At 43.3% G+C, this 12,977-nt stretch overlaps 1 protein-coding gene across 1 annotated transcript; it reads left to right on the top strand.

Annotated features, from left to right (window-relative positions):
• The first annotated feature begins 4,644 nt into the window (after window positions 1–4,644).
• LOC144762046 (uncharacterized) lies at window positions 4,645–11,928 on the top strand. The gene is made up of 4 exons (XM_078647197.1): window positions 4,645–4,971; window positions 8,194–8,283; window positions 9,477–9,626; window positions 11,406–11,928. The coding sequence occupies exons 1-4, from the start codon at window positions 4,860–4,862 to the stop codon at window positions 11,894–11,896; spliced, it is 843 nt and encodes a 280-aa protein (XP_078503323.1). The 5' UTR covers window positions 4,645–4,859; the 3' UTR covers window positions 11,897–11,928.
• The last annotated feature ends 1,049 nt before the right edge of the window (window positions 11,929–12,977 follow it).

The following is a 12,977-nucleotide window of genomic DNA, read 5'->3' as shown; positions in this document are numbered from 1 at the left end:
AACTAGATCTCAAAGACGCCTATTTTACCATCCCTATGGCCATGAAAGACCAACCCTTCCTACAATTTATTTGGAAGAATCGACTTTATCAATTCCAAGCTCTCCCCTTCGGACTGTCATCAGCCCCTTGGTGTTTCACCAAAATAATGAGAGCAGTCGCTTCATCTCTAGGAGAGAAGGGTACTCATATGATTATATATCTAGACGATATCCTTATTATGTCCCAAGATTATACTCAAATTCTTCAAGATCTCAAAACTGTTATGGATCTTTTAGAAAACCTGGGATTTATTGTAAACAAAGAAAAATCAATACTGTCCCCCTCAATGTCCATGGAATTCCTAGGTTCCACCGTAGACACCACCAATTGTCTTCTCCTTCTTCCTCAGAAGAAGATTTCCAAAATCAAAAAAGAGATAAGACATGTCCTCAAACATCAAAATCTTTCCTTAAGAGAACTAGCCAGACTTCTAGGTCTTCTCTCGTCCTCCATTCAGGCTATCTTTCCGGGCCCTCTAAATTATTGAGCCCTTCAAAGGATAAAGGGAAAAGCTTTAAGATCATGTCTCTGGTACGGATGGCAGAGCAATATTTGGCTCAACACCAGATTTTATTTTGGAATCAGATGCCAGCCTTCATGGCTGGGGTGCCTGTCTCCTAGATCGAAATACTGGTGGAGTTTGGTCTCAAGAGGAGTCTTCTCACCATATAAACTATGTAGAATTAACTGCAGGCCTTTATGCTCTAATGAGCTTCAAACACTCTCTTCAAGGAAGATCAGTTGTTTTAAAAATGGATAATATGTCCGCTGTTGCCTACATAAACCGCCTGGGTGGAACAAAGTCGGAAGACTTGTCAAATTTAGCCAAAAAACTTTGGATCTTTTGTCTAGAACACAAAATTTATCTAAGAGCAGAATATCTTCCAGGGGAATCCAACCTCTCTGCAGATTGGAACTCAAGATTCCTCTTGGATCATTCCGATTGGAAACTGAACACCTTAGTATTCAATTCCCTCAATTACTTTTGGGGTCCCTTCCAAATAGACCTTTTTGCGAGCAGGTTAACCTTTCAAATGGAACCTTATTACAGCTGGATGCCCGACCCGGGTGCTCTAGCAGTCAATGCTTTTCTCCAATCGTGGGTCGGAGTCAACGCTTATGCCTTCCCTCCCTTTGCAATGATTCACAGGGTCCTCCAGAAAATAAGACATCAACAAGCTTCCATTGTCCTGATAACTCCCTTTTGGCCGTCCCAAGCCTGGTTCCCAACTACTCTGGAGATGTCCTACGATCCTCCTTTCCTAATTCCTTTTCTCAATGACCTTCTCACCGACGTAGACGGTCTTATTCATCCTCTTGTTCAAACAGGGAAGTTGAACCTTCTTGCCTGGAGAGTGTCAGGAGATCCAATGATCTCTCAAGACTTTCGTCGACTGCTTCAACTCTCCTGGGAGAATCTTGGGCCCCGGGAACACACTAACGGTATAACAACATTTGGAAAGTGTGGTTACGTTGGTGCTTGGAGAGGGACTTGGATCCCGTGGAAGCACCTATCGTTGATATAGTTAATTTCCTTGGAGAACAATTTGATAGAGGTCTAAGTTATAGATCTATCAATTGCTATAGATCAGCTATTTCTGCTGGTAATTCCTTGGTCAACAATAGGACGGTAGGTAAAAATCCTATTATTTGTAGAATCCTTAAAAGTATAAGACTTAGAAGACCTCCAAAACCTAGATATCAATCTCTAAGGGAAGTTGAATTAATTCTTGACCTTTTCTGTAGTTGGAGGATAACTCACTTCTGAACAGAAAGAACGTTTCTATCAAACTAGCTACCCTTCTTTGTCTAATTTCATGTCGTAGAGTTTCTGATGTTAAAGCTCTAGATATTTCCTATAGGTCTTATGATATGTTTGGTGTTAAATTTGAACTCCACAGAAGGACTAAAACTATGTCTGATTCTATTTTCTAGCCTCGTTTTGATATTTGTAAAAAACTTTGTGTTGTAGATTGTATGAAACAATATGATTCAAGAATGCATGATATTTGCCCTTCTGGTGTTAATCAATTACTTATATCCTTTGGTAAACCTCATAAGGATATCTCCTCTGCCTCTATTGCAAGATGGGTAAAGATTGCTATGAATTTTGCTGGTGTTGATCTTAATATCTTCAAACCACAATCTATCAGAGGTGCTATGGCCAGTAAGCCCTTTTGGTCAGGAGGTAAGTTGGATGATATTCTTAAAGCTGCTGATTGGTCAAATTCTAGAACCTTTGCTCATCATTATTGCAAACCAATCACTCATATGTCTGATGTTGTCTTACATGGCTTCCAACATGCATAATGGTAGCCTCCGGTCTTGTAATGAAATTGCGATTCTCCTATTAACATGACTAGAGAATCTGGATTTCATTAAAGACACGGAGGCTAGCATTATTCCTCCCACCCTTCCCTGGGTGGTTGATGATTGTTCTTTTGCTTACTGATTACTTCTGTAAACTGATAAAATCTATCATATTTTAATGAACGAAATACCTTTCTTGAATTATTATTTTTCCTTATCAGGATTAATCTTTCTTTATATTTCTGGAAATATATACACTTCTTTTCTTTTCAGATAACCTCTCATGAACTCAGGTTCCTGATTATTTCTCTTCGGATCCTGGAGATTTCGCTTGTCCTCCATCTACCTTGATTTTATGAAGTCTCATCGTTGAAGTTTCTCATTGGGACATTTCCTTTTCTCCTTCACTCCTTATTTAAAAGAGGCTGTTTCCTTGGTCCTTACTAGAATTGTTTTGTTAAGAATGTTCCATTGGAACTATTGCTTTGTGACATATGCGGCTGTTTGGAGTTGCATTAAAAGTTATATGCATAATGCTAGCCTCCGTGTCTTTAATGAAATCCAGATTCTCTAGTCATGTTAATAGGAGAATCGCAATTGTTGGGAGTGTGTTTATCATGTATCTTTAGACTAGTTTGGTCATGGTTTCGGTGGTGGTTCTGCGTATGTTAGTTATCGGAGGTGGGTAGTACCGGGATAGTGTGTTCAGTGGCGTGAGGGGGAGAGATAGGGTGGTGTCGTGAGAGAGGGGGTGGAGTTGAGATGGGTAGCGGTAAGGTGTGTCGGGGCATCTAGCACACGGGTAGAGTATAAATCTAAGGTGTGCAGTGAGGGTGGTTTAGCTGGTATTTTTGAGAGAGGTATACCTTGCGTTCATTTCTGGGGGGATGGGTTGGGTAGTGGTTGGATGGTTGGAGGGATTAGAAATGGAACTGCATATTTTAGTGAAGATGTGCTAAAACTGACACAAGTCGAAGTCATTGGCTTGGACCTTGACTTTGCCATTTCTGTATAGTGTTATGGTGGCATTGCCTTTGAAGGCGTGTGAATTAGAGGCAAGCAGTTTTTTGCCGTGGGGCATTAGTAACTCAAAGGTGGCTTGCTAGGTTCTTTCTCCATTTGGCATGGTGGGTAATGTAGAACATTAGATCTGTTTTTGTTTTTCATTTCCAAGTGTTTTGGATGCTATGAGTGTTTCAGGGTGTTGCTTGAGTAGTTTGTGCTTAAAAGATTTTGGTGGCATTGGCTGAAAGGTTGGGGGGGTAGGTGATGGATAAGGAATGTGGGCCTGGAGTTTCAGGTTGTTGTGGTGCGTAGTGATGGGGGTTCTGTGGCGATCTGAGGGTGTTGTCTTGTACATCTTAAAAAAAAAAAAAAATAGAACAACTAGAGAGGGAGGGAAGAGACAGGACACTCTCAGGCCCCCAGATAATTATATCAAACAATAAAAGAGTGTAATCAGAAGAAAATATAGCTAGGCACAGTATTTGAGAAAGTTGGAATCAACCTAAAGGTTCACATTGGGAGTCATTTAGGGATTTTTCTGGAAGCCCTCACTCACCACCCTGGGTGGTGACATGCTTCATCATCGGGCCCACCAGGAGAAGCCGAATGCCTCCCTGGTGTGCTACAACGCCAGGTTACTGCGGAGCTGGTTTTTCGTGACAATAGTGTGAAAAATAAGTGAATTAAAAAATGCCACAGAGCTGTACCAGACAAAGACTTTATTCTGTGGTCAGCCAGGCATTAGTTAAAAATATATATGTGTTGGGAAATTTACCAACTAGTGTGTTGGGTATTTCCACTTAGAGTGGGGTCGACATGTTTCTGCCCATTTATGTGTAGATTTTACAGGGCTTTCATCAGGACCATGTAACAGTGTACCTCGGTGGTGTGGGCGCGCTAAGGCCCACCCTTACCAGAGGACGTGAAAGTTAAAATTCAGTGTAAAATATGTGCAAAAAGAAACAAACCTGAAAAAGTGGGTGTTCCTTCAGAATTTGAGGAACCTGTGGTTTGTTATTTAAAAGATCCACACCCCATGGGTCTCAGGAGGGGGGTGGAGGCGACAATGGCACACCGCCCGCAACGCCAAACACCCGCTCGGCACCTAGCGATTCTATCTACTGGACCCCGTGGACCCCGTGATCCAGTAGGAGGAATCGCTAGGTGCCGAGCGGGTGTTAACTACTTTTTTTGTTTAGCTCTCTCTTTTCTTTTACTTACTTTTCCCCCCTATTCTTTTCTTGTTTCACCCAGGAGCATGGCAAAGGGAGCCGGCAAGTCTAAGGGGAAGGGTCTCGCACCCCGTAGCCGGCTCCCTTGCGGGCGCTTAAGGGCGGAGGATACCCAAGCCAGGGAGATCTTTAGTGCGGTGGAGGGGGCCTCACTTATCTTTTATGTGCAGCGGCACCTCCCGAAGACCGCCGCAGCAGGGGGCAGGCCCGGTTCATGGTATGGGGTCCGGGAGCGTCGCCAGCTCTGGGCTAAGGTGTGCTGGGCCTTGTTTATGGAGTCGGGGGTCCGGCGCACCTACAACCAGGCGACGCACCGGTGGTCGGACGTCCTTGACCGGGAGCAGGACCTGCTCCACCTGCTAGGCATAGAGATCCATGGCCTTGGTGAGTAGCTATTTAATACCTACTTTGTTTTCTTCTGCTCTGTGTTATATTGCTAATATATGTTTTTCCCGAAGAGCAAGAATGCTGCCGATTCAATTACGTTGCAAGTAAATTAATGTTTAAATAGCTTCTGTGATTGCAGGTGCTCACCTGCTCAGTGGCGTTGCTACTATGCTTACTTGTTTGCAACTTTGTGCTCATTTGGCCTGATTGATTATGTATGGGTGTAGTACTTTACAGAACTGTGTAATGCTAGAGAGACTAGAGACTAGAGACTCAAGTCTAGTCCTTCCTTTGTACTCCTGCTGCCTCTAAGAAGAGATAGTGGTGGATTGATAGGTTGAGTATATTATTTATTTTTATTTATTTATTTTTGACATTTGTACAGTGCACTGTTACCCGTAGGTATCCTGGCGCTCTGTAAAACTCCATAGGCACAAACCGTGGAATGATTAATTACTGAACAGCCAGGTCTTAAGACCTCTCCTAAAGGCCATAAGATCCGTCATCTTTCTAAGAGCCTGGGGCAGGGCATTCCAGGCCTTGGCTGCTCCCAGCACAAAGCTTCCACCTCCCCAGTGCGCTTTCCTGATGCGAGGTACAACATCAGCCCTGCGTCAGCGGATCTAAAGTACCTTGTCGGATGATACCAATGAAAATACTGCCAGAGGAAGGATGGGCCTAGGCCTCGTAAGGCCTTAAATACCAGGTACAGCGCTTTAAACAAGATCCGCTTTCACACCGGGAGTCAGTGAAGTTTAACTAACCCCTGAGAAATGGAAGCCCTTAATGAGCCCTGCTGCAGCATTTTGCAAAACCTGCATTTTGTTCAATATGCCCTGTTGGGCGTTAAGAAACAGACTGTTACAATAATCCAGCCGCGAAAGTACCAGAGTGGCAACAACTATTTTTTTACCACTTACTGGAAGAAAATGCAGAATCTTTCGAATTGTTTTGAGCAGGAAGGAAATGGAGGAGGACAGCGGATTAACCTGAGGTCGAAAGGTAAGCTGATCATCGATCAGCACCCCTAAGTTCTTGACTTTAGACACAGGGGTAGGAACATTGCCCATCCCCTCAGGCCACTAGTTTGGACTCCAAAAGTTAACATTTGAGCCAAACACTATTAAAAGATACTTGTAAAGCGCACTGTTACTCTACCCGAGTGTCCTGGCGCTGTAGACCGCTGGGGAACCCGTCCTGGTTTTCCCTGTGAGATGGTCCCTTTCTGGGTATCTCCAGGGTGAAACCAGGCATCCCCGGCGTCTGTGGGGGGCCGTTGTAGAGATGAGGCAAGCTTAATGCCCAGAGTTGCCGAGTGTGTTCCCTGGTTAGAGTAGGCACTGAGGCGAGAATTATCGGGTCCGTTGACCCTGGTCCAAGACCCTGCCGCGTCGGGAATTGAACCCTGGTCCCGGGCCGTTCTCTGCTTACAGGTCTGCAGCCTCTAACCAGTGAGCCACACCACTCCACAAACTTCCGTTTTAGCCGAGTTCAGTTTAAGGCACTTTACGGCCATCCAGTTTCCCACCGCCAGCATGCAATCCTGAAATTGTTTGGCTACTCTTTCCTCCTTACCTGGTAACAATGACACCACAATCTGGGTGTCATCGGCGTATGAGGTAAGTTCAAAGCCAAATGCCCGAACTACTGGGGCCAGTGAGCTGACGTAAATATTGAACAGCTTTGGGCTCAGGGACAAACCCTGAGGGACCCCACAGGGTAGAACGAAAGGTTTAGATTCGTTTTCGCCCAGCGCCACACTCTGAACTCTGTTGGAGAGGAAAGCTTTTAGAATGTTAACTGCTTTTCCTTGTACCCCACATGCCTTCAAACGGTCCAACAATATCACATGGTGGACCCTATCGAAGGCCCCGGAAAGGTCTAAAAGCACAAGCGCAGCTCTGCCCCCAGCATCGGTTTACTGCTCTGATCTCCTCTTTTGTTTTAATTAGCGCTGATTCTGTGCTATGGCTGGCTCTAAAACCGTGTTGAGACGGGTCCAGAGCCCGCGTAGCCGTAAGGAAAGAGCTAAGTTGGATGTTCATAACCTTTTCTATTATTTTAGCTGTAGTTATTAGGCTTCCTAATGTCCAGGTTTGATTTTTTTAGTAGAGGAAGAATAGAGGTTAGTTTCCAGCAGGATGGAAAGTCTCCTGTCCTGAACATATTGTTAAACAAGGCAAGCAAAGATGTAACTATCGGGGCTGGAGCAAGCTTGAGCACAGCCACCGGGCATGGATCTAATGGGGAGCCTGATTTTGCCACTTGAAGGAAGTCCATTATCTCTTCAACTTTCACCGGGGAAAAGCACTCCAGGTTTTCCCCTGAAGTAAGCTCGGCTGTGTTATCCGGTATATTCGCCGGACAATTCAGCATGTCTAAGCCAGCAAAGGCCTTGAAGATGGCCTCTTCTTTATCTGAGAAGAATTTGGCTAACTCCTCACACAGCTAGGGGCTAGCGGGTGTGACTGCAGGTATAGGGGCAGCCAAACAGGAAACTGTTTTAAACAATTCCTTCGCCGAGTTCTTGACCAGGTTAATACGGTCAGTGAAATAGTCTTGTTTCGCCATAACCACCATTTTATTATATAGTAGCAGGCTTTGTTTAAGTAGTCTTTTATTGGTTTCCTTATAGTCTTTGCACCAAACCCTTTCCAGTCTTTTACAACCTAGTTTCTGTTTTCTAAGTGCCTCCGAAAACCAGGGAGCTGGTGGCTGGGACCTGGCAGGGAGGCAGAGTTTAGGTGGGGCGAGGGTGGCACAGGCCTTTTTGATCCAACTTGTATAGGTCGATGCCACCATCTCCACCTCTGATGGGAGTGCCTCTCTAGAGAAAACCAGGGGGTCCTCAAGTGCTCCCCCCTCTATCTTATTCGAGGCCTTATTATGACTTGTTATTTAGTAGTAGGACATTTTTTAGTGGTCTGCAATCATATTGACGGACTGTGTCTGTCACGTCGCGTGCTGCTGAGTGCTGGCAGTCGTAGTAGAACCTTTTTGTTGTTGGTTTAGTTAGTGATTTACATACTTTCCAAGTAGACGGTCTGCGAATCCAGCAATAATGTACTATCTATCCTAGTTGACCAGATCAGATAGGTCAATACATGTAGTGCAATTGTTGGTAATTTGTTTCCCAGAGATAATTTTAGATTGTGGTCAAAGAAATCAAATATTTCAAAAAACAATCATCCATGTTTCTGTTTATTTCATGATCATCAGCACCTCCCAGGGGCAAGAAAACCACGACAGAGATGCCTGCGGAACAAGGTGGGCAGGATTGGTCCTCTGCAGGCTCTTCTGCTGGCCCCAGTAAGTTGTTCTGTTGTTAATATTAATAATTATACTTCCCTAACTTTTACAGCACCTATTCATTCCAAACTGTTTCCTAATTCTATTTTTACAAAATAGTCTTTGATCTTCTTGTAGACTGTTTCGACATTCTTATCCTGCCTCTACTATCACTCTCTGTGCTACTACTATTTACTATTATTATGAGTCGGTCTGTGTAGGTAGCTAAGCTTGCTGTTAAACAAAACTCAGATCCAGCAATACCTCTAGGCACTGAGTGCAGTCCTCTGGGTTGCCCTTGCTGTCTATTCCAGTCTTCTTAATGTGTTAGTGCTTTGACAATTCCCAACAACAAAATGTCAATGTCCACCAAGAATAAGCTAGTAGTTGTCTTTTTGATTTGATAGGAGCACATACCATACCGCTAGTGTTTCAGGGACTATTATGCACATACAAACATATGAACAAGAGAAATATAACATTGTTGATGATAGGTGCAGTTTGACTTTCCACATACTTCAGTCAGAACAGAAGTTGAACCCCCGATCCCCTGACCAACTATCTAGTGTGTCTGACCAATGAATAATTATACGACCCAGAAGAACAGAAGAAGACTACGAGTCCCGAACTATCAGAGTCACGGAAGCATGCTTGCAAAGTGCAGTAGTGCAACTGCAAACCCTTCCGCTCACTCACTCGTGAACAAAAAACACACAGTGTTTGTTAGTTTTAAAGTTTTATTTTCAAATAAGAAATAAAAAAAATTATTTATTTTTAGTAGCGCTGTATCAACTTATTCCCAGCGAGCAGTGGTGATAGATGACGTTAAAGTTTAAACACCCTTCCCTAGAATATACTTCAACTTAACACATCTAATTATTATAGTAACTGTGTGGGATCCCTCACCTTGTTTGAACTTCAAGTACTGGTGAGTAGGTAGTGAAAATTTAAAAGCTCTTGTTGGCAGAAGGGCAATGGAATCTTCTGTCCGTAATTAGAAAAATGGTGCACGTTAAAAAGCAAGCATTGATCAGTTGTGCCAAAAAGTGTTGCATGTTATGGCTAAGCATATAAAAAGTTAACACCCTCCACAAAACTGTGACTTTTTTTCAGTCCCAATAATTAAAAATTGTTTATGTATTAACATTTTCATCCATTACGAGACGAAATAGGGGGTGGTGTATGGCATCTAAAAATATGACATGTTTTTCTAGGCGTCATCACAACATCGGATGCAGCACCTCCCACCACCAGTGCCGGGACCAGCAGCGCGGAGGCGTCCACTCCAGGGACTGATGCGGCGGTGCCACAAGTGCCACCAGGAGGAGCTGCTGTGAGGGATGGCTCAGCAGCGGCAGATGGTGGTAAGTTATTATACTCCTTACTTATTGACATTTTAGAATAGGCTTGCAAAGGGGTGTATGATGTACTGTACAGTAGACAGTACACTAGTACAAGTACACTGAACTGTTAAGAACAGTTACTAATTTAGAACTACATTTTTGCCAATCACGGAGAAGACAGTCACCCTTGACTTAGCAATAGCATTAGCACCGGAAGTTCTTGAGTAAGCAATGGCCCCCTCTATTTGACTTCAACTCAGCTGTGAAACTTTTATTGTGAAGCCAAGTCAGATCAGATGAACTTGAGGGATGTGATGAACTAAAAGGGAAAGAAGGGTGTAAGGAAGGACGAGCGAGTTGTAGCATTTATGACTGTAAAGAATGATACGTGTTTTTGAATGCATGCAGAGGTGGCTGATAGGAAGGAATCAGATGCATGGCTGCTTGAAGCAAGGGTGGTTGGAGGAGAAAGAAAAGATAACTGCCTGTGTGGGTGAATCAGATAATGCATGTGTGGTGTGCATTGCAATATATCATTTGGGTGAAACTCAAATGCAAGTCAAGACAGTGGTTTACCAAATAAAATAAAATGCGTGTTAGTTGCTTGTTGATAAAAAGTAAAGTTGGTACAGTTGAGACATTAAGAAGAATGATAGACGTTTACTTTGGAAGCCTTGATGGTATCTTCTTCCTCATAGATAGCAGAGGTGTATGTAGAGCAGACGTTCAGTGGATGAAGAGTGTTACTTTGAACAGCATGTCCGTGCCAGAATAGCAAAACAGAAGAAATCCGAATACTAGAAGTTGTGATTGTTCAGAAATACTCCCTTGACTAACAGTTCAGTAGTTTACTTTGCAAGCACAGCATATATTGTGTATGTATTGTATAGTTCACATTATATCTATTCAAGTCCCTTCCTCCGGCAATTATGGGTACCACACTCACTCCCTATGTTAATAATTTTCTTTCAGCTGTGTCAATCATGGGTGGACTATTGCTGTTGTTTATTTATTTAATTTATTTTATTTTATTTTATTTTATTTTAAGAGTTTTCTATAGCGCGAACATGACCCTTGGGTATCAGAGCGCTTCACATTACATGAGGTAGTTATAGACAAGCATTGTTATAGTAAACTTTCACAGTACTATGAGGTAGGTACATATACAGCAATAGAATGATACTATCAATTAAATTTATACAAAAAATATATATGACATATGACAGTATGACATAGGTTTAGTATATAGCTCAATCTATCAAAACAAAGCACCTAAAGTTCTCCATCATATAAGCAAAGACCATGTGATCGGCTGGATATATGATCAGAAATGAATAATCTTCAGTAGCCCTTGATGTAACCGAGTATGGCCAGTGCCACCCCTATAGAAAAGTAAGAGCTTTCCTTTCCCACCTGCATGTACTGCTTAAAATAATGCGAGTCTGCGTCATCATGGCTTGTGTCTGTTTTTCTTGGGTGCAAGCTAACTGAGCTGGCATTATGCCGGCTACCGCAAGTTCACATACAAGTAATTTCTTTTGCAAAACGAGAGGAAAAAAAGAAGAATACTGGTGTTCTCTGACTCTCTGACTATGTAGTGAGTCCATAGTGCTGCTAGTAGAATTCCTGAAACTCCCACTAATGTTACAGGCCTACAAAGATGTCGAAAAGATACATGCCAAAATGTTATACTGTGCTTGCAAGTTGCTAGTGTTACTGTGAGACAACTTTCTGTTGAAATATTTTGTGTTAATGTTAAAGAGTATTGGTTACCGTATTTTTCTTTCTTTCTTCATATAGATGCTCCACAAAAGCTCAGCAGGAAGGAGATGGCTGTCCGGGCCAGGGCCCGGAAGCTGGAGGCCATTTGTGCTGAATATCGGCGGCTGTGGGCTCGGGAACAGGAGGAGGAGCCGGCAACAACTGCATCCTCCTCCAGTGCTCCCGGGGCCACCAGCCATCAGCCTCCAGTGGTACGGCATTGTGGTCCACCAGCCTCCCCCCGCCGCCGCGGAGCTGCAACAAAAACAGCAGCTCCCCCCAAGAGCCTGGATGGCACGTCAACGCCGTCTCCTCTGGAGAGTGGACTACCTGGAGCACACAGTGGAGAACATGAAGTGCCAGCTCCAGGACTTCCGCAAAGAGATGCGGGACCATCTGTCCACAGGACACCGCTGGAAGTGACTGTCCCTTGCCCCCTTTTTAAAGACTGTTGGGGGGGTGGGAATTGGGTGTTGGGGATTCAGAGGGACTTTTTGAGGGACATTCATATGGACATTTGTTGGGGTTAGGCAGGGCGGTGGGTTGGGTCTTTTGAATAGTTTATTTGTGTTAGGGGAAATATAATTATATATTTTAAATACTTCAACATAGTGTACGCGTTCATAATATTTTGTGGGGTGGTGGGCGGGGGTTACTGCACGTTTGGTTTCCTCAAACTTACCAGCATGAATTATCTAAAACGTCCAAAAATGTACAAAAGTGCCACTAACAGAGTTAGTGAATTCAATTGCCCTACTAGTACTTTACTAGTACTACTGTCAGTCTCTCCTCTCCTCCGAGTCCTAGCCCATTATTCTACCTCCCCAAAATGCTTATCTTACCTGTGATTTGTGTTTGAGAATAGAGCTAGGCACAGCGCTGGCTGCATGGCAAATGGCGATTACGGTTGCCCATGAAATCCATCCAGGACAGACATTCCATTGTTTTGGTGGTAGTAGGGGTGGTATCACACTAGCAGTGGCAGCATATGAAAAAAAAGGAAATAGACATTGAGTGGCCTGAGATGAGTCTTAGAAAGAACAGTATGTAGCCTACGCAAAGCTGAAGATAAGTATGGGAAAAAAATATTTGCATGGATGATGATGGCTACAACAAGAACAGTGACACATCAGCATAACATTTCTTGATGTGTATGATGATGCTTTTGACGATGGATCCAATCGATGGTGTGCATGAAATTCAGAATTGATTTGAAAATACTCATTGGTGTTTTACAATATCCTAGGATTCATCTAGTTGCCTTAAAATTGACTTGAGGAGGTTGCTTGAACGTTTTACTCCCCAGCAAGTGTGTGGAATTATTGGTGTCATTTAGTCACACCTCAATGAAAACCACACAGCCCGGGGGAAGAGGGTTAGGGTTTGAAAATTGGATGGGAATGGGGGGTTTTGGGAAAGTTTTGTGTAGAGAGAAAAAAAACACAGCATGGACAAACAACAAATGAAGAACAACAAATCTTTGGATACGAAGATATCCATGAATCTATTAAGGGACATAAAGGAAGTGCATGCACTACTGCATGCATGAAGATGTTTGCTAAATGGATGGTTAGGTTACTGAAAAGTAGTACTTACTACAACTTACAAACT

This window comes from Lissotriton helveticus, chromosome 6 (genome assembly GCF_964261635.1).
Source record: "Lissotriton helveticus chromosome 6, aLisHel1.1, whole genome shotgun sequence".
Lineage (NCBI taxonomy): Eukaryota > Metazoa > Chordata > Amphibia > Caudata > Salamandridae > Lissotriton > Lissotriton helveticus.
This window is presented reverse-complemented; position numbering and strand designations above follow the sequence as displayed.

Bases quoted from the DNA above. Each gene is read 5' to 3' on its own strand.
- LOC144762046 (XM_078647197.1), top strand. From the start codon at position 4,860: ATGGAGTCGGGGGTCCGGCGCACCTACAACCAGGCGACGCACCGGTGG. The intron at 8,284-9,476 runs GTAAGTTGTTCT...ATGTTTTTCTAG, and splicing joins AGGCTCTTCTGCTGGCCCCA to GCGTCATCACAACATCGGAT. The intron at 9,627-11,405 runs GTAAGTTATTAT...TTCTTCATATAG, and splicing joins CTCAGCAGCGGCAGATGGTG to ATGCTCCACAAAAGCTCAGC.